Below are 24,101 nucleotides of genomic sequence, written 5' to 3' on the forward strand. Positions count from 1 at the left end.
GCCACAAAACACACTCTCTCTCACTCACTTAATGAGTGTGTCATCAGGGTCTGGCGGTGGGAACGTATCAGGTCAACCTTCCCAAGTTCTCTCACGTCACCCCGCTCCTCCGCTCTCTCCACTGGCTTCCAGTTGAAGCTCGCATCCGCTACAAGACCATGGTGATTGCCTACGGAGCTGTGAAGGGAACGGCACCTCCATACCTTCAGGCTCTGATCAGGCCCTACACCCAAACAAGGGCACTGCGTTCATCCACCTCTGGCCTGCTGGCCCCCCTACCTCTGAGGAAGCACAGTTCCCGCTCAGCCCAGTCAAAACTGTTCGCTGCTCTGGCACTCCAATGGTGGAACAAGCTCCCTCACGACGCCAGGACAGCGGAGTCAATCACCACCTTCCGGAGACACCTGAAACCCCACCTCTTTAAGGAATACCTAGGATAGGATAAAGTAATCCTTCTAACCCCCCCCCTTAAAAGATTTAGATGCACTATTGTAAAGTGGTTGTTCCACTGGATATCATAAGGTGAATGCACCAATTTGTAAGTCGCTCTGGATAAGAGCGTCTGCTAAATGACTTAAATGTAAAATGTAAATGTCTGGCGGTGTGAACGTATCAGGGTCTGGCGGTGGGAACGTATCAGGGTCTGGCGGTGTGAACGTATCAGGGTCTGGCGGTGGGAACGTATCAGGGTCTGGCGGTGTGAACGTATCAGGGTCTGGCGGTGGGAACGTATCAGGGTCTGGCGGTGTGAACGTATCAGGGTCTGGCGGTGGGAACGTATCAGGGTCTGGCGGTGGGAACGTATCAGGGTCTGGCGGTGGGAACGTATCAGGGTCTGGCGGTGTGAATGTATCAGGGTCTGGCGGTGGGAACGTATCAGGGTCTGGCGGTGTGAACGTATCAGGGTCTGGGCGGTGGGAACGTATCAGGGTCTGGCGGTGGGAACGTATCAGGGTCTGGCGGTGTGAACGTATCAGGGTCTGGCGGTGGGAACGTATCAGGGTCTGACGGTGTGAACGTATCAGGGTCTGGCGGTGTGAACATATCAGGGTCTGGCGGTGTGAACGTATCAGGGTCTGGCGGTGTGAACGTATCAGGGTCTGGCGGTGTGAACGTATCAGGGTCTGACGGTGTGAACGTATCAGGGTTTGGCGGTGTGAACGTATCAGGGTCTGGCGGTGGGAACGTATCAGGGTCTGTCTGACGGTGTGAACGTATCAGGGTCTGGCGGTGGGAACGTATCAAGGTCTGGTGGTGTGAACGTATCAGGGTCTGGCGGTGGGAACATATCAGGGTCTGTCTGATGGTGTGAACGTATCAGGGTCTGGCGGTGTGAACGTATCAGGGTCTGGCGGTGTGAACGTATCAGGGTCTGGCGGTGGGAACGTATCAGGGTCTGGCGGTGGGAACGTATCAGGGTCTGGCGGTGGGAACGTATCAGGGTCTGACGGTGTGAACGTATCAGGGTCTGGCGGTGGGAACGTATCAAGGTCTGGCGGTGTGAACGTATCAGGGTCTGGCGGTGGGAACGTATCAGGGTCTGGCGGTGGGAACGTATCAGGGTCTGGCGGTGTGAACGTATCAGGGTCTGGCGGTGTGAACGTATCAGGGTCTGTCTGACGGTGTGAACGTATCAGGGTCTGCGGTGTGAACGTATCAGGGTCTGGCGGTGGGAACGTATCAGGGTCTGGCGGTGTGAACGTATCAGGGTCTGGCGGTGTGAACGTATCAGGGTCTGTCTGACGGTGTGAACGTATCAGGGTCTGGCGGTGTGAACGTATCAGGGTCTGGCGGTGTGAACGTATCAGGGTCTGTCTGACGGTGTGAACGTATCAGGGTCTGTCTGACGGTGTGAACGTATCAGGGTCTGGCGGTGTGAACGTATCAGGGTCTGTCTGACGGTGTGAACGTATCAGGGTCTGGCGGTGGGAACGTATCAGGGTCTGGCGGTGTGAACGTATCAGGGTCTGGCGGTGGGAACGTATCAGGGTCTGGCGGTGTGAACGTGTCAGGGTCTGGCGGTGTGAACGTATCAGGGTCTGGCGGTGTGAACGTGTCAGGGTCTGGCGGTGGGAACGTATCAGGGTCTGGCGGTGGGAACATATCAGGGTCTGTCTGACGGTGTGAACGTATCAGGGTCTGGCGGTGGGAACGTATCAGGGTCTGGCGGTGGGAACGTATCAGGGTCTGGCAGTGTGAACGTATCAGGGTCTGTCTGACGGTGTGAACGTATCAGGGTCTGTCTGACGGTGTGAACGTATCAGGGTCTGGCGGTGTGAACGTATCAGGGTCTGGCGGTGTGAACGTATCAGGGTCTGGCGGTGTGAACGTATCAGGGTCTGGCGGTGTGAACGTATCAGGGTCTGGCGGTGTGTGAACGTATCAGGGTCTGTCTGACGGTGTGAACGTATCAGGGTCTGTCTGACGGTGTGAACGTATCAGGGTCTGTCTGACGGTGTGAACGTATCAGGGTCTGTCTGACGGTGTGAACGTATCAGGGTCTGACGGTGTGAACGTATCAGGGTCTGACGGTGTGAACGTATCAGGGTCTGGCAGTGGGGACATATCAGGGTCTGTCTGACAGTGTGAACGTATCAGGGTCTGGCGGTGTGAACGTATCAGGGTCTGTCTGACGGTGTGAACGTATCAGGGTCTGGCGGTGTGAACGTATCAGGGTCTGGCGGTGTGAACGTATCAGGGTCTGGCGGTGTGAACGTATCAGGGTTTGGCGGTGTGAACGTATCAGGGTCTGGCGGTGTGAACGTATCAGGGTCTGACGGTGTGAACGTATCAGGGTCTGGCGGTGTGAACGTATCAGGGTCTGTCTGACAGTGTGAACGTATCAGGGTCTGTCTGACAGTGTGAACGTATCAGGGTCTGGCGGTGTGAACGTATCAGGGTCTGTCTGACGGTGTGAACGTATCAGGGTCTGGCGGTGTGAACGTATCAGGGTCTGGCGGTGTGAACGTATCAGGGTCTGGCGGTGTGAACGTATCAGGGTCTGGCGGTGGGAACGTATCAGGGTCTGGCGGTGTGAACGTATCAGGGTCTGGCGGTGTGAACGTATCAGGGTCTGTCTGACGGTGTGAACGTATCAGGGTCTGGCGGTGTGAACGTATCAGGGTCTGTCTGGCGGTGTGAACGTGGCCTAATTGTCTCAGCATTCTAGGTGGTGAATATTTGTGGCTGTGGCTTCATTTAGCACCCCATCGTCTTCCTATAGGGGCTTTATTTACAGTCTGTGTTCTCCACCCCCTCCACCCTCATACCTCCCCCACTGCACCTCCTCCCAGCACTCCTCTCAGCCACCAACTTTAATTCACCCCCCCTCCCCCATTCCTCTCTGGTCATGGTTAATTAATTGCCAAGCTGTTCACTGCCGATGCCAACTGTAACATAGAAAAACACTGATACGTTGATACCCACATACATTCACGCTTGCCGACTCCCCTGACAGAAAACTCCCTTGGTCCAGTATTGGAAGATGTTATAGGATAATAATGGAGATGTTATACAGTACCTTCAGAATTCACAACCCTACAAATTCTAACATTAGTAAAAAAACTTTAAAAAAACACAAAGACTAATAAAACACTAATATATCTTGACGAGAAACAGTTGAAGTCGGAAGTTTACATACACCTTAGCCAAATACATTTAAACTTAGTTTTTCACAATTCCTGACATTTAATCCCAATAAACATTCCTTCTCTTAGGTCAGTTAGGATCACCACTTTATTTTAAAAATGTGAAATGTCAGAATAATAGTAGAGAGCATGATTAATTTCAGCTTTTATTTCTTTCATCACATTCCCAGTGGGTCACACGTTTACATACACTCAATTAGTATTTGGGAGCATTGCCTTAAATTGTTTAACTTGGGTCAAACTTTTCAGATAGCCTTCCACAAGCTTCCCACAATAAGTTGGGTGAATTTTGGCCCATTCCTCCTGACAGAGCTGGTGTAACTGAGTCAGGTCTGTAGGCCTCCTTGCTCGCACACGCTTTTCAGTTCTGCCCACACATTTTCTATAGGTTTGAGGTCAGGGCTTTGTGATGGCCACTCCAATACCTTGACTTTGTTGTCCTTAAGGCATTTTGCCACAACTTTGGAAGTATGCTTAGGGTCATTGTCCATTTGGAAGACCCATTTGCGACCAAGCTTTAACTTCCTGACTGATGTCTTGAGATGTTGCTTCAATATATCCACATCATTTTCTTTCCTCATGATGCCATCTATTTTGTGAAGTGCACCAGTCCCTCCTGCAGCAAAGCACCCCCACAACATGATGCTGCCACCCCCGTGCTTCACGGTTAGGATGGTGTTCTTCGGCTTGCAAGCCTGCCCCTCTTTCCTCCAAACATAACGATGGTCATTATGACCAAACAGTTCTATTTTTGTTTCATCAGAACAGAGGATATTTCTCCAAAAAGTACAATCTTTGTCCCCATGTGCAGTTGCAAACTGGAGCAGTGGCTTCTTCCTTGCTGAGCGGCCTTTCAGGTTATGTTGATATAGGACTCGTTTTACTGTGGATATAGATACTTTTGTACCTGTTTCCTCCAGCATCTTCACAAGGTCCTTTGCTGTTGTACTGGGATTGATTCGCACTTTGCGCACCAAAGTACGTTCATCTCTAGGAGACAGAACGCGTCTCCTTCCTGAGCGGTATGACGGCTGCGCGGTCCCATGGTGTTTATACTTGCGTACTATTGTTTGTACAGATGAACGTGGAACCGTCAGGCGTTTGGAAATTGCTCCCAAGGATGAACCAGACTTGTGGAGGTCTACAATAGTTTTTCTGAGGTCTTGGCTGATTCATTTTTATTTTCCCATGATGTCAAGCAAAGAGGCAATGAGTTTGAAGGTAGGCCTTGAAATACATCCACAGGAACACCTCCAATTGACTTAAATTATGTCAATTTGCCTATCAGAAGCTTCTAAAGCCATGACATAATTTTCTGGAATTTTCCAAGCTGTTTAAAGGCACAGTCAACTTAGTGGATGTAAACTTCTGACCCACTGGAATTGTGATACAGTGAATTATAAGTGAAATAATCTGTCTGTAAACAATTGTTGGAAAAATTCCTTGTGTCATGCACAAAGTAGATGTCCTAACCGACATGCCAAAACTATAGTTTGTTAACAAGAAATTTGTGGAGTGGTTGAAAAATAAGTTTTAATGACTCCTATCTAAGTGTATGTAAACTTCCGACTTCAACTGTAAGTATTCAACCACCTGCTTTAATACATGTTAGAATCACATTTGGCAGTGATTACAGCTGTGTCTTTCTGGGTAAGTTCTTAAGAGCTTTCCACAACTGGATTGTGCAACATTTATCATTATTCTTTTCAAAGTTCTTTAAGCTCTGTCAAATTGGTTGTTGGTCATTGCTCGACAACCATTTTCAGGCAAATGTAAGTCAAAACTGTAACTCAGCCACTCAGGAACATTCACAGTCTTCTTGGTAAGCAACTCCAGTGTAGATTTGGCCTTGTGTTTTAGGTTATTGTCCTGCTGAAAGGTAAATTCATCACCCAGTGTCTGGTGGAAAGGAAACTTAACAAGGTTTTCCTTTAGGATTTTGCTTGTTCTTAGCTCCATTCCATTAATTTTTTTATCCTGAAAAAGTCCCCAGTCCTTAACAATTACAAGCAAACCCATAACATGATGCATTCACCGCTGTGCTTGAAAATATGGAGAGTGGTACTCAGTAATGTGTTGTTTTGGATTTGGCCCAAACATAACACTTTGTATTAGTGCCTTGTTGCCAACAGTATGCATGTTTTGGAATATTTTTATTTTGTACAGGCTTTCTTCACTCTGTCAATTAGGTTAGTATTGTGGAGTAACTACTGTACAATGTTGTTAATCCATCCTCAGTTTCCTCCCATCACAGCCATTCAACTCTGTAACTGTTTTTAAGTCAAAATTGGCCTCATTGTCCTGAGCGGTTTCCTTCCTCTCCGGCAACTGAGTTAGGAAAAACCTCTATCTTTGTAGTGACTGGGTGAATTATTGATACATCATTCAAAGTGTAATTAATATCTTCACCATTCTCAAAGGGATATTCAATGTCGACTGAGGGACCTTACAGATAGTTATATGTGTGGGGTACAGAGATGAAGTAGTCATTAAAAAATCATGTTAAGCAGTATTATTGCACACAGAGTGAGTCCATGCAACTTATTATGACTTGTTAAGCATTTAGGCTTAGTTATTGACTCAAGACATTTCAGCTTTCATTTTTTATTAATTTGTAAAATTTTTGAAAAACATAATTCCACTTTGACATTATGAGTTATTGTGTGCAAGCCAGTGACAAAAAAATCTAAATGTAATACACTTTAAATTCAGGCTGTAAAACAGCACAATATGGAAAAAGTCAAGGTGTGTGAAGTGAGTACCGTCTGTATTTATCAAGGGGGAGGTGCATCCCGGAACTATGTAGCAGGTAATCCACATTACCAGGCAGTTTAACTTTGTTGAATTTGGGACACTTTGCACTGAGGTGTTTAAGCAGCCACTGTGTTTGAAATTTGTCGCTTCCATGGCTGAGCGGCGGTTGAGAAGAGATTCAAAATAAGTTCTGACAATTATTCACTTTGCTTCCCAGATAAAAAAAAAAGTCAGAAGGGGGAAAAATCTAAATCAAATACTGAAAATATTGCATGTATTCAACCTGGGGTTTGAAACTCAGTTGTGTTGCAGTTAAGCAGCAGATGTGACTAAATAGAAAATGACAAGAGAAACTCAGTGTTCCCTATAATACAGTGGTTAGACTAAATCTGTGCAAATTAATCTGTGGGAGGGTGACATCCACAGGGCAAAGCGGTGGTGCTGTACTTTTATAATCCAACCTTGATAAACAATATTCATTAGCTCTCAACCATGTTTGGCTTCAGTAATCAATGAGAGTTACATGTGAAATTGATTGAAAACATGCGATTATTTGTACCAGAGTGCTTTAAATTATGATGTTGTTCTGCATTGGCTGTTCTCAGATATTATAGTATCACACACTTTGACGAGCGTGTTGAGATTGAACCCCCCTGTTTTCAATTCTACTCGATGCTGGTTACAGTGTGGCAACTTCTATACAATGTAACATCCTTGAGTGTGTCATTGTTTCATCAAGACATCGCTCCCTCTCCCTAATATAGGTCAGAGAGAGGCTCAACCAGTTATTCCTCTCAGTGGTAAATATATGTCTGCAGTGCCCAACACTCACAACTCACTGCTGCCACATTTCACAGATCTTGACAGTAACTGGATGGTAATCTCTCAGGGGAGAATTAGGTTTCTATTGGCAGTTGTGCTAGGAAAACTCCTGGGGGCAATTTTCCCTAACACAGTCCAATCAATAACTTCTAATATTAACTACTAGTCACATCAATCCTTCTGATTCCTTAGGGTGGCAGGGGTTGCTGGCTGGCGGGGTCACTCCAGCAAAGTGTCCATTAACTATGACATTTCAATACCAGTGGGAAGAGAGGCTGGACTATGGCAGTGATAGCCTCTTAGAAAAACCTGCACGTCAGGATTTTATTTATTTGTTATTTTATTTCACCTTTATTTAACCAGGTAGGCAAGTTGAGAACAAGTTCTCATTTACAATTGCAACCTGGCCAAGATAAAGCAAAGCAGTTTGACACATACAACAACACAGAGTTACACGTGAAGTAAAACAAACATACAGTCAATAATACAGTAGAAAAATAAGTCTATATACAATGTGAGCAAATGAGGTGAGATAAGGGAGGTAAAGGCAAAAAAAGGCCATGGTGGCGAAGTACATACAATATAGCAAGTAAAACACTGGAATGGTAGATTTGCAGTGGAAGATAGTGCAAAACAGAAATAATGGGGTGCAAAGGAGCAAAATAAATAAATAAATACAGTAGGGGAAGAGGTAGTTGTTTGGGCTAAATTATAGATGGGCTATGTACAGGTCCAGTAATCTGTGAGCTGCTCTGACAGCTGGTGCTTAAAGCTAGTGAGGGAGATAAGTGTTTCCAGTTTCAGAGATTTTTGTAGTTCGTTCCAGTCATTGGCAGCAGAGAACTAGAAGGAGAGGCGGCCGAAGGAGGAATTGGCTTTGGGGGTGACCAGTGAGATATACCTGCTGGAGCGCGTGCTAAAGCTGGGTGCTGCTATGGTGACCAGCGAGCTGAGATAAGGGGGGACTTTACCTAGCAGGGTCTTGTAGATGACCTGGAGCCAGTGGATTGGACAAGGGTCACTCACTTGGTATATTTGTACTGTACATTATATGATTGTGACATCACAAACTGGCTTTTAGGAATGTAAGTGTTTTGCTTGGTTGATATGGCAACCATATAATGTATCAGAACACAGAGTAATGTACAACATACTGTATGTAGACTATTGCATCTAGAAAAAGAGCCTATTTCTTTGATAGGATGAATTAAACCACAGTCCATCTCAAAGCTTTCATTTTTACCCAGAGACCACTGCCTCTGTAGTTAAGCAAAGGTAAAAATATTGAATAACATTACTTTCACATTCGTAAGATTTATGACCATAAAAAATGCTAAGGTAATCCCATACAGCAAATATAGAACTTGCCCTGGCATATTCAAACAGAGTCTTCCATATAAAGCTGTGGTTAGTCTGTGAACATTCATATTAACGCATCACGCAGGTTCCACACAGGTTGTGAAGCTTAACGTTTTTGTTACTTCAAATACGTATGGGACATTTGAATAAAATGAACTCCCTGTGGCTCAAGTTACGTGCAGCAAGGCCTGGATTTGTATGTCCAGCACCACAACACCATTGCTGTGTAATAACATCATTGCTGTGTAATAACATCGTTGCTGTGTTGATTCAGTTGAAGTCAGAAGTTTACATACACTTAGATTGGAGTCATTAAAACTCGTTTTTCAACCACTCCACAAATTTCTTGTTAACAAACTATAGTTTTGGCAAGTCGGTTAGGACATCTACTTTGTGCATGAGACAATTAATATTTCCAACAATTGTTTACAGACAGATTATTTCACTGTATCACAATTCAAGTGGGTCAGAAGTTTACATCCACTAAGATGACTGTGCCTAAAACAGCTTGGAAAATTCCAGAAAATTATGTCATGGCTTTAGAAGCTTCTGATAGGCAAATTGACATAATTTAAGTCAATTGGAGGTATACCTGTGGATGTATTTCAAGGCCTACCTTCAAACTCATTGCCTCTTTGCTTGACATCATGGGAAAAGCAAAAGAAATCAGCCAAGACCTCAGAAAAACAATTGTAGACCTCCACAAGTCTGGTTCATCCTTGGGAGCCATTTCCAAACACCTGAAGGTACCAGGTTTATCTGTACAAACAATAGTACGCAAGTATAAACACCATGGGACCACCCAGCCGTCATACCGCTCAGGAAGGAGACGTGTTCTGTCTCCTAGAGATGAACGTACTTTGGTGCGAAAAGTGCAAATCAATCCCAGAACAACAGCAAAGGACCTTGTGAAGATGCTGGAGGAAACAGGTACAAAAGTATCTATATCCACAGTAAAACGAGTCCTATATCAACATAACCTGAAAGGCCGCTCAGCAAGGAAGAAGCCACTGCTCCAAAGACGCCATAAAAAAAACAGACTTAGGTTTGCAACTGCACATGGGGACAAAGATTGTACTTTTTGGAGAAATGTCCTCTGGTCTGATGAAACAAAAATAGAACTGTTTGACCATAATGACCATCGTTATGTTTGGAGGAAAACGAGGGAGGCTTGCAAGCCGAAGAACACCATCCCAACAGTGAAGCACGGGAGTGGCAGCATCATGTTGTGGGGGTGCTTTGCTGCAGGAGGGACTGGTGCACTTCACAAAATAGATGGCATCATGAGGAAAGAAAATGATGTGGATATATTGAAGCAACATCTCAAGACATCAGTCAGGAAGTTAAAGCTTGGTCGCAAATGGGTCTTCCAAATGGACAATGACCCCAAGCATATTTCCATAGTTGGGGCAAAATGACTTAAGGACAACAAAGTCAAGGTATTGGAGTGGCCATCACAAAGCCCTGACCTCAAACCTATAGATATTTGTGGGCAGAACAGAAAAAGCGTGTGCGAGCAAGGAGGCCTACAGACCTGACTCAGTTACACCAGCTCTGTCAGGAGGAATGGGCCAAAAATCACCCAACTTATTGTGGGAAGCTTGTGGAAGGCTATCTGATACGTTTGACCCAAGTTAAACAATTTAAAGGCAATGCTCCCAAATACTAATTGAGTGAATGTAAACTTCTGACCCACTGGGAATGTGATGAAAGAAATAGAAGCTGAAATAAATCATTCTTTCTACTATTATTCTGACATTTCACATTCTTAAAATAAAGTGGTGATCCTAACTGACCTAAGACAGGGAATTTTTACTGGGATTAAATGTCAGGAATTGTGAAAAACAGAGTTTAAATGTATTTGGGTAAGGTGTATGTAAACTTCCGACTTCAACTGTACAACTGTTCAAAGCTATCGATGTGCATGTAGGATTTTCCATAGATACATACAGCAACTGGAGCATCAACATACATCTTTGAAGTCTCGACACGGCAGTATCCAAAGAGGTACCTAAAGGTAACAGATGTCACCAAAGCAAATGTTGGAATGCAATGCTCAGCTAATGACTGAGTCTCGAGGCAGTTTTCCAGGTGACTTATGTTGCTCTGTGGAGACAAGGATGAGTGAAGGTGTATTGATTCCTGTTGACAGTTCAGTCAGTTCTATGCTCAGCCTGACATATGTCAGGTCAATCTAAAAAGGTGATTCTGGTAGATCCAATTAATATTCATTGACAGCATTACCTCCGCAATAAAACCTATTAAAGCCAACATTTTCCATATAATTGTACAATAGCCACTATATTCTTCAATAATTGGATATTAGCCAGATTTATGTTGAATATATTCTGCAGATCTTAACCCAGAAAGACTACACAGAAATAATTTGTTTTTAAATGTCCCCGAATACTCACAAATAGGCCTACAATATTGGAATTGTATTGTTGATGATCCAATAATAATGATTTTATGGAATTTTCCAAGCTGTTTAAAGGCACAGTCAACATAGTGTATGTAAACTTCCGACTTCAACTGTACATCTACAGAAACTTGAAGAATAGCCTTAGTCTCTTCACTATCCTTCCCTCCTCCTTTATACTAACTCTCAGGATCTCAATTTTGCCTATTTTTATGGATAAGTTGAAAGAAAAATTCTCTCTCTCTCTCTCTCTCTCTCTCTCTCTCTCTCTCTCTCTCTCTCTCTAGCAAAGAGGGTAAAGCAGTATAAAACACTAGAGCAGGTGTCAAGATATTGACAAGATATATAACTCCATGTGTAGTAAGTCTTACTCATCCTTTAATCTTTTAATTAGGTTTTATGGTGAGGGGGAGGGCAGAGTGTGCTTATTTTAGAATATTTCAGACTATTTTCAAGATCAAAGGTTGTAGCTGTATTGTATTGTATATGCTACTGCATGTCTACCTCTGACATGTGTTGGGATCCATGCTTGTATGTGCTGCGAGAGTCTATTTTTAAACTGCTTTGATGACTTAGTAAAAGAAAACACAATTTTAAAAGATTTCCTTTTTACCAGTTCAAATAGCAATCTATTCTCTTGCTCTCCATCTGCTTCGGCACCGTTCTCTCCATCAGTCAAAAGAAAAATGACTAACGCAAGAGCCAAGCCGCAGAGCATTGAAACATAACTGTGCATGGTAATGATAAAGGCTACAGTAATACAATAAAGAGAAGAAATCCCATTTGTAATAGGTATACATGAGCTATAGATAAGACCTAAAACAGATCTATGAACTAGAATTCTGATAAACCAATATCCTTATTCAAACCATTATTCTAAAATGTCCTATTTAGTTTCTAAGCTTCATAAAAAGACTAGAGGGGGAAAAAAATGATTGAATTTAGGACTAATAGCCTCACGTAGAAAAATATTGCTATTAAAAAGGCTTAAACACACTCGATGTAAAAGTTGGTGGAGTTGAATCGGAGTAGTGAAATGGATAATATTATTCAATAGTATTGCTGATCTAGTTATGTTCTACATCAATGCGACATCAGCCGTTAGTAACACAGTAAAGTGTTCCATGAACAGTAAAGAAGGCCGTTGTAAGGGCAGTGCTTTTCAGTTATAGTAGTAATAGTGTAATAGCATTTGTAGTGTGCTAGCATCTACGCAGAGCCCATAAATGAAGAATTTAGTTTCTCAGTCTCACACTCCGTACAGTGGCTCAGTCTCTTGAAAGTCACGCCTGATTAACAGTGCACGGAGAAAAAGACGATAGGAGGGTGGAAAAGGGGTAGAGCGTACGTTCAAAGTCAAAATGATAGTGAGAGTCAGAGGATGCATATGAGAGCGGGAACAAGTATTGAGAGAGAGATGAGCTGAACGCATTGCATAGAGAAAAATATGATAATGGGTCTGGTTGGTAATAGCTGTTTATGGGCCATTATTTACTGTTTCTGTATTCATATACGTAGCGAGCCCAATCTCAGTCGGACTTCAGGGAATAACAAATGTCTTCCTTCATCTTATCACACATAACAAAACACAGACACACATAGGCCTACATACAAAATCTGCACACAATCTACACACAAACAAGCACTCACAAATGGGCACACCCTTTTGCGTCAAAATCTCATTCAACAAATCCTTTAATTGCTTGATCAATATCCGTAGAGCCATGCAAATTAAGCTAGTAGTCAATAGCGGCTAGGTCAGGTTTATTAACCAAGTAAAGCTCACACACTGACGCAGTCCATTGATCCAAAAACTTCACCACGCTAAAATCCTGTGCCCCTTTCCACCACAAGGCCTGCAGGTCTCACCCTGCACCACTACCACCACAAACCATCTCCACATTGATATGTTTATGCTGGAGATTGCAGTTTTATGGGACACCAAAAATGTGTAAACTTGGAGATGTTGTAGAATTTGAGATGATGTTGTTGACTCATTTTCACAGATGAGCAGAAGAATATCAACACGAGACAAACTATCATACATATAGTATCCCCAGTGTGTAAACTACAGTGGGTGACTAACACACACACAGGGATGAGCGTGGGTAGTTGCTGTAAGACAATGATAGTCTAAAAAAGGTCCATCAGTGTGTCCTACCTTGTGTATTGGCAGCCAAAATGTCATCCCTGCTTCTCAGAAGTAGCATGATGGTGTGGCCTGGGACTCCTCTCTCCCTCTCATAGCCTCAGACTGAGGGAGGGTGAACTGAGATGCACACACACGGAAAAAGACAAGAGATGATTCACAATAGCCTAATCAAAAACTTTAAAACTGCTCTGTCATCGAACGATAACACTGGAACCTGTTACATCTACAAACCAAGTAGCATTGAAGTATGCATTACATTATGACAGTTCATTTACATTTGGATGGCTATGATGATACTGTGCATGCAGGCCTGAATATCCAAAGACCGTGTGTAAATGGAAGGCTTTATAGAAAAAGACTCAACGCATCAATAAGGTATGAGACACATCAGGTAATATGAGTCATATTTTTGGTCTTGGATTTTATTTCATACTACATTGATCTCTTGATATAATCGTGTACATAGGCTTTTGAGATTGGCCATCCTTGGGTTCTCAAGAGCTAGCCTCAGGGGGCTTACAGCTTCCCACTCTTGGGTTCTCAACTGAAGGTACGGACCACAGCAGGGTCCATGTTAACTACAATCCCGATGCTCTGTTTTAACGTTTGAAAACGTTAATAATCCTAGCTTGTGATACATTTTTGGAAACATAAAGCCCTCTATTCTCAAATCAAAATAACTTCACAAATGCAAAATATACACTTACTGTACACCGTTTAAAATGGTTTTAACACAGCTGCAGTCAACAGTAATTTTCAGCTACAACACTATTCTGACGTCCTTTTTCCGTTACACACAGGTGTTCGGAGACACTTCGATAACTAATTAAAACAGGTGGTCGCCTCTGTCTTCCGTAAACAAGGGCTGTAACATGGAAATATGGCTGCCCTAACCCTATACATTTAAATGTTTTATTCATTTAGCAGACGCTCTTATACACAGCAATTTGCAGAAGCCATTAAGGTTAAGTGCCTTGCTCAAAGGGCACATTGACAGATTTTTCACCTAGTCGGCTCAGGGATTTGAACCAGCAACCTTTGGATTACTGGCCCAACGCTCTAAACCATAAGGCTACCTACCGCCCCTGTAAAGGTGTGTAGTAACTATTTTTTTATGTATTATTATTCTTTCTCACCGATGTGAAAGTTAAGTTCTAAATGTTTCCAAAACCATATGGCAAGCGAGGCATAGTGACGTTCAGACAAAGCTTCAGGACAGCGTCGGAGCCTTTGCCTTGGGCGGCAGACAGGTTTATGTACAGACAGTATACAGTGCCTTCAGAGAATTCACAACACCTAACTTTTTTCACATTTTGTTGTGTTATAAAGTGGGATTAAAATGTATTTAATTGTAATTGTTTATCAATGACCTACACCAAATACTGTAGTCATAGTGGAGAAAAAGTTCCAACATTTATAAAAAAAATGTATGAAACATAAAAAGCGTAATATATCTTGATTAGATAAGTATTCAATCCTCTGAATCAATACATGTTAGAATCCCCCAGCAATTACAGCTGTGAGTCTGAGTAAATCTGCCTGTCGCTTTTCGTTTCAAAATTGTTCAAGCTCTATCAAATTGGTTGTTGATCATTGCTAGATTTTCAAGCAGATTTACAATGCCTTCGAAAAGTATTCAGACCCAGTGACTTTCTCCACATTTTGTTATGTTACAGCCTTATTCTAAAATGTATTAAACCGTTTTTTTGCCCCTCATCAATCTACATACAATATCCCATAATGACAAAGCATTTTGTTCCGAAGACTTGTTCCGAAACCACTCCTGTGTTGTCTTGGCTGTGTGCTTAGGGTCATTGTCCTTTGCCCCAGTCTGAGGTCCTGAGCGCTCTGGAGCAGGTTTCCATCAAGGATCTCTCTGTACTTTGCTCCGTTCATCTTTCCCTTGATCCTGACTAGTGTCCCAGTCCCTGCCGCTTAAAACAACCCCACGGCATGATGCTGGCACCATGCTTCATCGTAGGGATGGTGCCAGGTTTCCTCCAGACGTGACGCTTGGCATTCAGGCCAAAGAGTTCAATCTTGGTTTCACTAGACCATAGAATCTCGTTTCTCATGGTCTGAGAGTCCTTTAAGTGCCTTTAGGCAAACACCAAGTGGGCTGCCATGTGCCTTTTACTGAGGAGTGGCTTCTGTCTGGCCACTCTACCATAAAGGCCTGATTGGTGGAGTGCTGCAGAGATGATTGTCCTTCTGGAAGGTTCTCCCATCTCTCCTGGAGCTCTGTCAGAGTGACCATTGATTGCTTAGTTTGGCCGGTCAGCCAGCTCTAGGAAGAGTCTTGGTGGTTTCAAACTTCTTTGGAACCATCTGTTGGTCACAGATACCTTAAAAAAAGGTAGGGTCGTGCATCAGAAAACTAGTCAGTATCTGGTGTGACAATTTGCCTCATGCAGTGTGACATCTCTTTCGCATAGAGTTTATCGGTTGTTGATAGTGGCCTTTGGAATGTTGTCCCACTCCTTTTCAATGGCTGTTAGAAGTTTCTGGATATTGGAGGGAATTGGAACATGCTATCGTTCACATTGATCCAGAGCATCCCAACATGCTCAATGGATGACGTCTGGTATGCAGGCCATTGACGAACTGTGCCATTTTCAGCTTCCGGGAATTGTGTACAGATCCTTAAGACATGGGGCCGTGCATTATTACGCTTAAACATGAGGTGATGGCAGCAGATGAATTGCTCAGGATCTTATCACGGTATCTCTGTGCATTCAAATTGCCATCGACAAAATTGTGTTCATTGTCCGTAGCTTATGCCTGCCCATACCCTAACGCCACCATGGGGCACTCTATTCACAACACTGATATCAGCAAACCGCTCACCCATACATGCCGTCTGCCATCTGCCCGGTACAGGTGAAACCGGGATTCATCCATGAAGAGCACACTTCTCCAGTGTGCCAGTGACCATTGAAGGAGAGCATTTGCCCCTGAAGTCAGTTACGACGGCGAACTGCAGTCAGGTCAAGACTATGGTGAGGACAACGAGCACGCAGATGAGCTTCCCTGAGATGGTTTCTGACAGTTTGTGCAGAAATTCTTCAGTTGTGCAAACCAACAGTTTCATCAGCTGTCTGGATGACTGGTCTCAGACAATCCCGCAGGTGAAGAAGCCGGATGTGGAGTTCCTGGGCTGGTGTGGTTAAACGTGGTCTGCGAATGTGAGGCCGTTTGTACGTACTGCCAAATTCTCCAAAACGACGTTGGAGATGGCTTATGGTAGAGAAATTAACATTCAATTCTTTAGCAAAAGCTCTGGTGGACATTTCCCCAGTCAGCATGGCAATTGCAAGCTCCCTCAAAACGTGAGACATCTTTGGCATTGTGTTGTGTGACAAAACAGCATATTTTAATGTAGACTTTTATTGTCCGCAGTACAAGGTGCACCTGTGTAATGATCATGCTATTTAATCAGCTTCTTGATATGCCACACCACACAGGTGGATGGATTATCTTGGTAAAGGAGAAATGCTCACTAACAGGGATGTTAACACATTTCTAGACTCAAACCCAGAATCTCTAGTGACACAGCTAGCACTGCGATGCAGTGCTTTAGACCACTTGGGAGGCCCGACTGACGGACCTTAGAGATAATTGTATGTGTAGGGTACAGAGATAAGGTACTCATTCAAAAATAATACCATTATTGAACGCAGTGAGTCCATGAAACTTATTATGTGACTTGTCAAGCACATTTTCACTCCTGAACTTATTTAGGCTTGCCATTACAAAGGGTACTAATTGACGCAAGACATTTCAGCTTTTCATTTTAAATTAATTTGTAAACATTTTGAAAAACATAATGCCACTTTGACATTATGAGGTATTGTGTGTAGGCCAGTGACAAAACAATCTCAATTTAATCCATTTTAAATTCAGGCTGTAACACAGCAAAATGTGGGAAAAGTCAAGGGGTGTGAATACTTTCTGAAGGCCCTGTAGGTTTAACATGATTGTCTATGAACGGGCTAGAGATAGGCCTACAGTATTCTGAAAAAGGAATCCATTAAATGGACGGGGTGGAGTCAATGGCTTACTAGGCTACTGCAACAAATGTTCATGTCGTGTCAAAACAAGGTTATTTTAAGCATCTAGGCCTATGTGGTAACATTACAAAATAATACTGAGTAGGCTACCCCCTCCCCAAACAATATGTAAAATATTATACATTACAGCCTTATTCTAAAATGCATTAAATAAAAAAATGTCCTCATCAATCTACACACAATACCCCATATGACAAAGCGAAAACAGTTATTTCTTTTTATTTATTATATATTTTTTTATAAATACCTCATACCTTATTTGCATAAGTATTCATAACTTTTGCTCAAATTGAGCTCAGGTGTATCCTGTTTCCATTGATCATCCTTGAGATGTTTCTACAACTTGATTGGAGACCACCTGTGGTAAATTCAATTGATTGGACATGATTTGGAAAGGAACACACCTCACTGTTGACAAAGCATGTCAGAGCAAAAACCAAGCCTTGAGGTCGAAGGAATTGTCTGTAGAGCTCTGAGACAGGATTGTGTCGAGGCACAGATCTGGGGAAGGGTACCAAAACATGTCTGCAGAATTGAAGGTACCCAAGAACACAGTGGCCTCCATCATTCTTAAATGGAAGAAGTTTTGAAAAACCAAGACTCTTCCAAACTGAGCCATCAGGGGAGAAGGGCCTTGGTAAGTAGGGAGGTGACCAAGAACCCGATGGTCACTCTGACAGAGCTCCAGAGTTCCTCTGTGGAGATGGGAGAACCTTCAGAAGGACAACCATCTTTTCAGCACTCCACCAATCAGGTCTTTATGGTATAGCGGCCAGACGGAAGCCACTCCTCAGTAAAAGGCACATGACAGCCCGTTTGGTGTTTGCCAAAAGGCACCTAAAGACTCTCAGACCATGAGAAACAAGATTCTGTGATCTGATGAAACCAAGATTGAACTATTTGGCCTGAATGCCAAGCGTCACGTCGGGAGAAAACCTGGCTCCATCCCTATGGTGAAGCATGGTGGTGGCAGCATCATACTGGAGGGATGTTTTTATGCGGCAGGGACTGGGAGACTAGTCAGGATCGAGGGAAAGATTAACAGAGAAAAGTACAGAGAGATCCTTGATGAAAACCTGCTCCAGAGCTCTGACAACCTCAGACTGGGGCAAAGGTTCACCTTCCAACAGGACAACGACCCTAAGCACACAGCCAAGACAACGCAGGAGTGGCTTTGGGACAAGTCTCTGAATGTTCTTGAGTGGCTCAGCCAGAGCCCAGACTTGAAGCCGATCAAACATCTCTGTAGAGACCTAAAAATAGCTGTGCAGTGAGGACCTGCAGAGAAGAATGGGAGAAACTGCCCCGATACATGTGTGCCAAGCTTGTAGCGTCATACCCAAGAAGTCTCGAGGCGTAACAAAATGTAACAAAACGTAACAAAATGTGGAAAAAGTCAAGAGGTCTGAATACTTTCCCTAGGCACTGTATGTGGTAACATTACAAAATATTACGGAGTATTACCCCTCATTTTACTCATGGAACATGGTTAAACTAGGCTACAAAACACTGGCATTGACATGGCATTGACCCTGGTTGTAATGGGTAGACAACAACCTTTACAAATGTACCATGCCCTTCTGAAGTTTTGAATGTACTGCACTCCTGTTTTTTTTATGTGCAATTGGCTCGGATTTCAAGTTTAGTTTACCTCCCTCTTGTCCGGCCTACTCTATAGCTTTTTCAATGTTAAATTGAGAATATTAATCGACACATATTGGCCTCGACACCTCATGAGATGGGGCGTTTATTAACGAATTTGGCAGAGCATGAATGGTGTGGAGAGATTCAAAATGAACCTTCCTTTGATTTATCTCCTCGCTAAATCCTAATCCTTTCTATCAGTTGATTGAGAATGTGGTTGGATTTTCGCGCCTCAAAACACTCAGTGGTTTCAGGGAAAACGGCACGAGCGCTAAATCCTCGTTGGGGCACTGTGTAAAGCGATGTTCAATGTAATTGCTCTCCAAAGCTCGACTTTTCTTTTTTGACCCCTTTTCTGCGATGCCGTATTTGTTGCTATCGAGTTTCCATTTGACTGCAGCGGATCTGTTATTGATGATCAAGGAATAGGGAGGATGGGAGAGGTTAGGAACACATTATAAATGGATGTGCAACCACACATGAATTTGGCAATAGGCTTCAGAGGTCCTAAATGTGATTCATTGGAACTTCGAGATAGGCATGTGCTTTCTTGCTGGGTCAGACAGACAGTGAATGAGAGCTTCCACTAGAACACTAGGCTCTTTATACCTAGTGTAGGTCCAAAATCCAGCAGGCACTCTGATTGGTGCTTGCACACAACCACAGCTGACGCTTCTCTACACTGACGAGGCCAACAAGTGATGCTGTTTCCCTTCAGTACAGGCAATTATGTATTTTACCCAAATGTACTGTATGTACTAAACTGTCTCCATTCCCCCTTAGTACAGTAGGAGTGTAATGAATAACTTCTATTAATCTTAATTATACCCATGCATATCTCAAAATACCCTACAAGCAATGTCTCAATGAATGAAAGTGGATTTGTCTGTTCAAGGGCATGTTGCATAGGCCATACTTTAGATAAATAAATTATTCATTATTTATCAGCATATTTAATTAACTATGTCTCTAGGGCAACAGATTGTAAGTTCTATATTTAATAGATTGATAGGCCTCACACAGACACATGCTGTACACAACATAATCACAGTGACATACACTTAACACATAAACCAAGAGGGTGACCCTAAATGGAAACGTCAGAGAAAAATAGAGAAAGCTACCATCCAGCCACTATTTCTACCCATTAATACACACAAAATGGCATTAATGCTGTACACATTTTCCTGTAGTTATATCCTCTCCGTCGTTGTGTCAATACGACTCTTCTTAATCAGCTATGATGAATTATTAAAACAGACTTTTTATAGCAGATCATGACCCATATTCTCCAGTCTTGGAGTGAATAAACTGCCAATAAATAGTCTCCTCGCCCCATATACTGTAGCTCCCTCCTATCACCAAGTGAGCAAGACCAGTGTCTGATCCACAGATGCATTCAGTGGGTTGAATGAGAGGGAAACTGACAGATTACTCTAAGTTTGAGATGGTTTCATAATCTTAGGGAAGAAGTAGGCCTAAGACATGGGTTAGGCCCTGTCTGTGTTAGAAAGCATAGCGAGTGACAAAGATTAAGGGTGGCTGAATGGAGATTCTGAATGTTCACAGCCCCTGCTGTCTCCTGGCCTTGCTATTGAGTCAGCAATGACTGCAGCACGTACAGCATGAGATGTAGAAGATGCAGGACAACATTGTCTTTTTGATGGTGGAGATCATATGTAAACTTCTATGTTTTAGGATGAAACTCAAGCGTATTTAAATGGTTACTTAGGTTAAACAATTTCAGAACGCATCCTGAATAATTCACGTGGTCCTGCAGTGCCAAATGGCATTTTAGAATATGTCCATTTAAGAAAATAATAATATGCCATTTAGCAGACACTTTTATCTAAATCTACATTTGACATCTACATTTTACATACGAGTGGTCCCGGGGATCCAACTCACAGTCCTGGCGTTGCAAGCCCCATGCTCTACCAACTGAGCTACAGAGGACCTGAATAGATTCAGGATATGCACAGACCACAGAAAGTCAACACACCTTGTGGAACTGAAGCCCAAGAGGATCAGTCTAACCATTTCAGGTACAACCACAATCTAAGGGATGGGTGGGCTCATACAAACACATAAAACGTTAACATATACTGTAACACTAGTAAAAACCATTGTATTCAATTCTATCAGTTTAATGATAATCAACTTTCTACCCATTGTTGTTGTTGTTGTTTCCTTTTAGGAGACCCACAATTATCTTGTGGTTGAGCCCATAGTTACACATTGGCCAACCATCTAGCCTCATTGAGATGTTACTGACAGGTATGACAGACTACATGGGCTTAAGGGCCCATCTGCAGGTAGACTCTTAGTCACACGTAGGGTCAAAATAGAGCGCACCATGGATAATGGCAAGCATTGCAAGACCAAGTCCCAGGTGGATTTGATGCGTATGGAGCTGTAACCTTGACCAATTCTCAGCACACAGTATAAATCCAAACCCTGTCAGCCAAATGATAGGAAAGTGAATTAGAGAAAAGGGGTCAAACACACAGGACATATGATGGATGGACAGGTGGGTGTGTTGCAGCAGACACACTGAGCTGAGGCTCTCAACTCAAAGCGGAAACAGACAACAAAGAAAAGTGCATAATACTGTACGTTGCGACACATTGACGGTTTCCTTTGAAATAATGATGTATTCACCGGATAAACTGCAGGGAGAGGTAGGCGGAAAGGGCAATGGACCCACTCTCGCTCTTTCTACTCTCTTACAGTGACACACACACACTGTACATTAACCAAAGTGTCTAGAACTGCATTGGAGAGTGGGTGGGGAGAAGGTTTAAAGAGTAAAGAGTACAGATACAGGCAAAGCAATAGAAGCTTGTTTATGAGGTATGGAGATGGGTCATTCCACCAATAAAGTGCCTTTTGGGTTCACGTAACAGGTTGACTTTAAAATGAGGGAAATTGGAAACATTAATCATGAGAAATAAATAATCATCTTCAGAAATGACTGTCAAAGCAACAAAATAACTACGGCTTTACAATGATGGTGAAAACGTGGGGGAAAGTATTGAATTTAACAGATATATTGAATTGTCCATGTGGTCTATATTAAAGGGTACTTCATATAATATAACAGGCTTTTAAAATGCAATATTGGTGCACAATTGAAGGTATCAAAGGGCACTATTCGTGGAAAGACCCAGATACAGATTATGTAGCCTAAATGTATAGAAAGGCTGTGATGAGATCAGAGTTTTTGATTATATGGACGGACTAACATATATAAGACCTCAAACGAGGTATTAAAGGCTCAAAGAAAACATCTATAGATATGGTAGAATTTAGGGGAAATGACTGATCTTCGATAATCCACCCTTCAACTCGTTCAATATCCACCTCTATCACACACACACACACACCGTGGTGCAATGCTATGTATGAAAGACTTGGAATATGTATGTTAACACCCACATTGAACGACAAAATGTGTGCACACATACCATTAATCAATGACAACACAATGAAGAGCAATAGAGATAGTTTGTGTGTAAGAGAGACACTGTACTCACCTAATTAACCCTTAATACTGAGTGATTCTAAATGTAATTGTGTTTGTAGATAGGAGAAATTGTAACAATCACAAATATATCACTAGAAGATAAGATGTTGAGTCCTTAATCCTTGATAGTAAAATCCCATTAAAATTCATTAGTAGAAAAAAGTATTAAAATCAGCTTTAGTCCATTCGGAAAAACCACCAAAAAGTCCTGAATTTCAATTAACAGTTAATTAGAGGCTTTCATTTGGAGTCCAATCCGAAACAGAGTAATTCCTCAGGAAAACAGCTACATCCAGAATGCATTTATCATTGTGAAGAATATTTTAAAAAAAATCCCATTCCCCAATATCTTCATATAATGTAGAGGAGAATCATAACATTCTCCTTCAAGAACAAAAGGAAATATAGAGGTGGAGAGAGAATGAATTGTGGTTTACTATTGCTGTGTTATTACACTCTTTTCCCTCTCTTTCCCTCTCTCACTCGCTTTCCTTCTCTCACTCCTTTTCCCTCCCTCACTCCCTTTCCCTCTCTCACTCCCTTTCCCTCACTCACACACCAAAAAGTCAGTTTTTTGGTTAGTTCGCAATAAACCTAATTCCCTACAACCTTTTCACCACCGTCTTCAACACTTTTCTTCTCCTATTGCTAAACATTGTTCCAAAAATAACTACACTAAATTACCTGCCCCTTAATATCACAGTAGTCCCAGTAATAACTTACAAAAATGATTCCCCATAGAAGTAAACATAACTCTCAAATTATATCAGAAAAACAAAATGACCCTCTAACATATAGAACATTGGGATATGTGAATAATTTTCTGATGGCAAATGAAAAAGATGGAGCAACAAATAAAGAAATGACTGGATAATTAAGTGTGGGGGTGTAGGTGGAAAACAATGATGGGATAGAGATGAACGGCGCTTAAAATGAGAGCGACAGATGAGAAAAGCATGAAACAAAAAATATCCTCTGAAAGGTAAAAAACTGCAGCAAGGGTTTAGTCCATTATCTTTGAGTGCTTGTGTGTGTGTCAGAGGGAGTGATAGGAGAGGGGGTGGTGGGGGGAGGGGGGTAGAGAGAGATGCATACACAGGTGACAGACCAGTAGAATGAGAAATGAGTGAGTATTAAGCGCAGAGCTACAGATAATGTTTGTCAGTCTTCATCAGACAGCAGTGATTTCATAAGAGGTGCAGGATGAGATGGGAACAGTATAATATATTGGTTTATTCCTTTTTTGCTAGATATGGAGTATGCCTTGGGACCTTGCATTAGTCCTCCTGTGTGTGAGTAAAATGATTAAATATAAGGAAACGGAGGCAGTTACACATTTAATGGGAGAAGGAGAAGAGACTGTTGTGCAATACTGTGAGAGAAAATGTGCTCCTTTGAGAAGAGAGGAAGGCGTTGTAGGATGTATCACTGTGGTTTTGATGGAGGTCAAAAGCAAAAAGGTGATGTTTGGGAAGGAGAGAAAGAGCATAGGGGGATGGCATGTCATGAAAACAAGTACCAGCTGAATGATTTGATGAAAGAACCATTCCACTACCAAGCCATACTGTGGATTAACGTGTGTGTGTGTGTGTTATGTGGATGCGTAACACACAAAAATACACACACATAAACAGATTGAGACGGACACTAAACACTAAGAGACCTACCTATAAATATAAATAAGAATCCCCAAAATAGAGATGCAAAG

At 42.6% G+C, this 24,101-nt stretch overlaps 1 protein-coding gene across 1 annotated transcript in view; it reads right to left on the reverse strand.

The window, feature by feature from the left end:
• grin2ba (glutamate receptor, ionotropic, N-methyl D-aspartate 2B, genome duplicate a) overlaps nt 1–24,050 on the reverse strand; it is a 95,872-nt gene extending 71,822 nt beyond the window's left edge. The window contains 2 exon segments of the mRNA XM_045720417.1: nt 13,163–13,270; nt 22,404–24,050. Coding sequence (XP_045576373.1) covers nt 13,163–13,189 — 27 coding nt within the window. The 5' untranslated portion in view covers nt 13,190–13,270; nt 22,404–24,050.
• Nucleotides 24,051–24,101: the final 51 nt, after the last annotated feature.

This window comes from Salmo salar, chromosome ssa06, assembly GCF_905237065.1.
Source record: "Salmo salar chromosome ssa06, Ssal_v3.1, whole genome shotgun sequence".
NCBI lineage: Eukaryota > Metazoa > Chordata > Actinopteri > Salmoniformes > Salmonidae > Salmo > Salmo salar.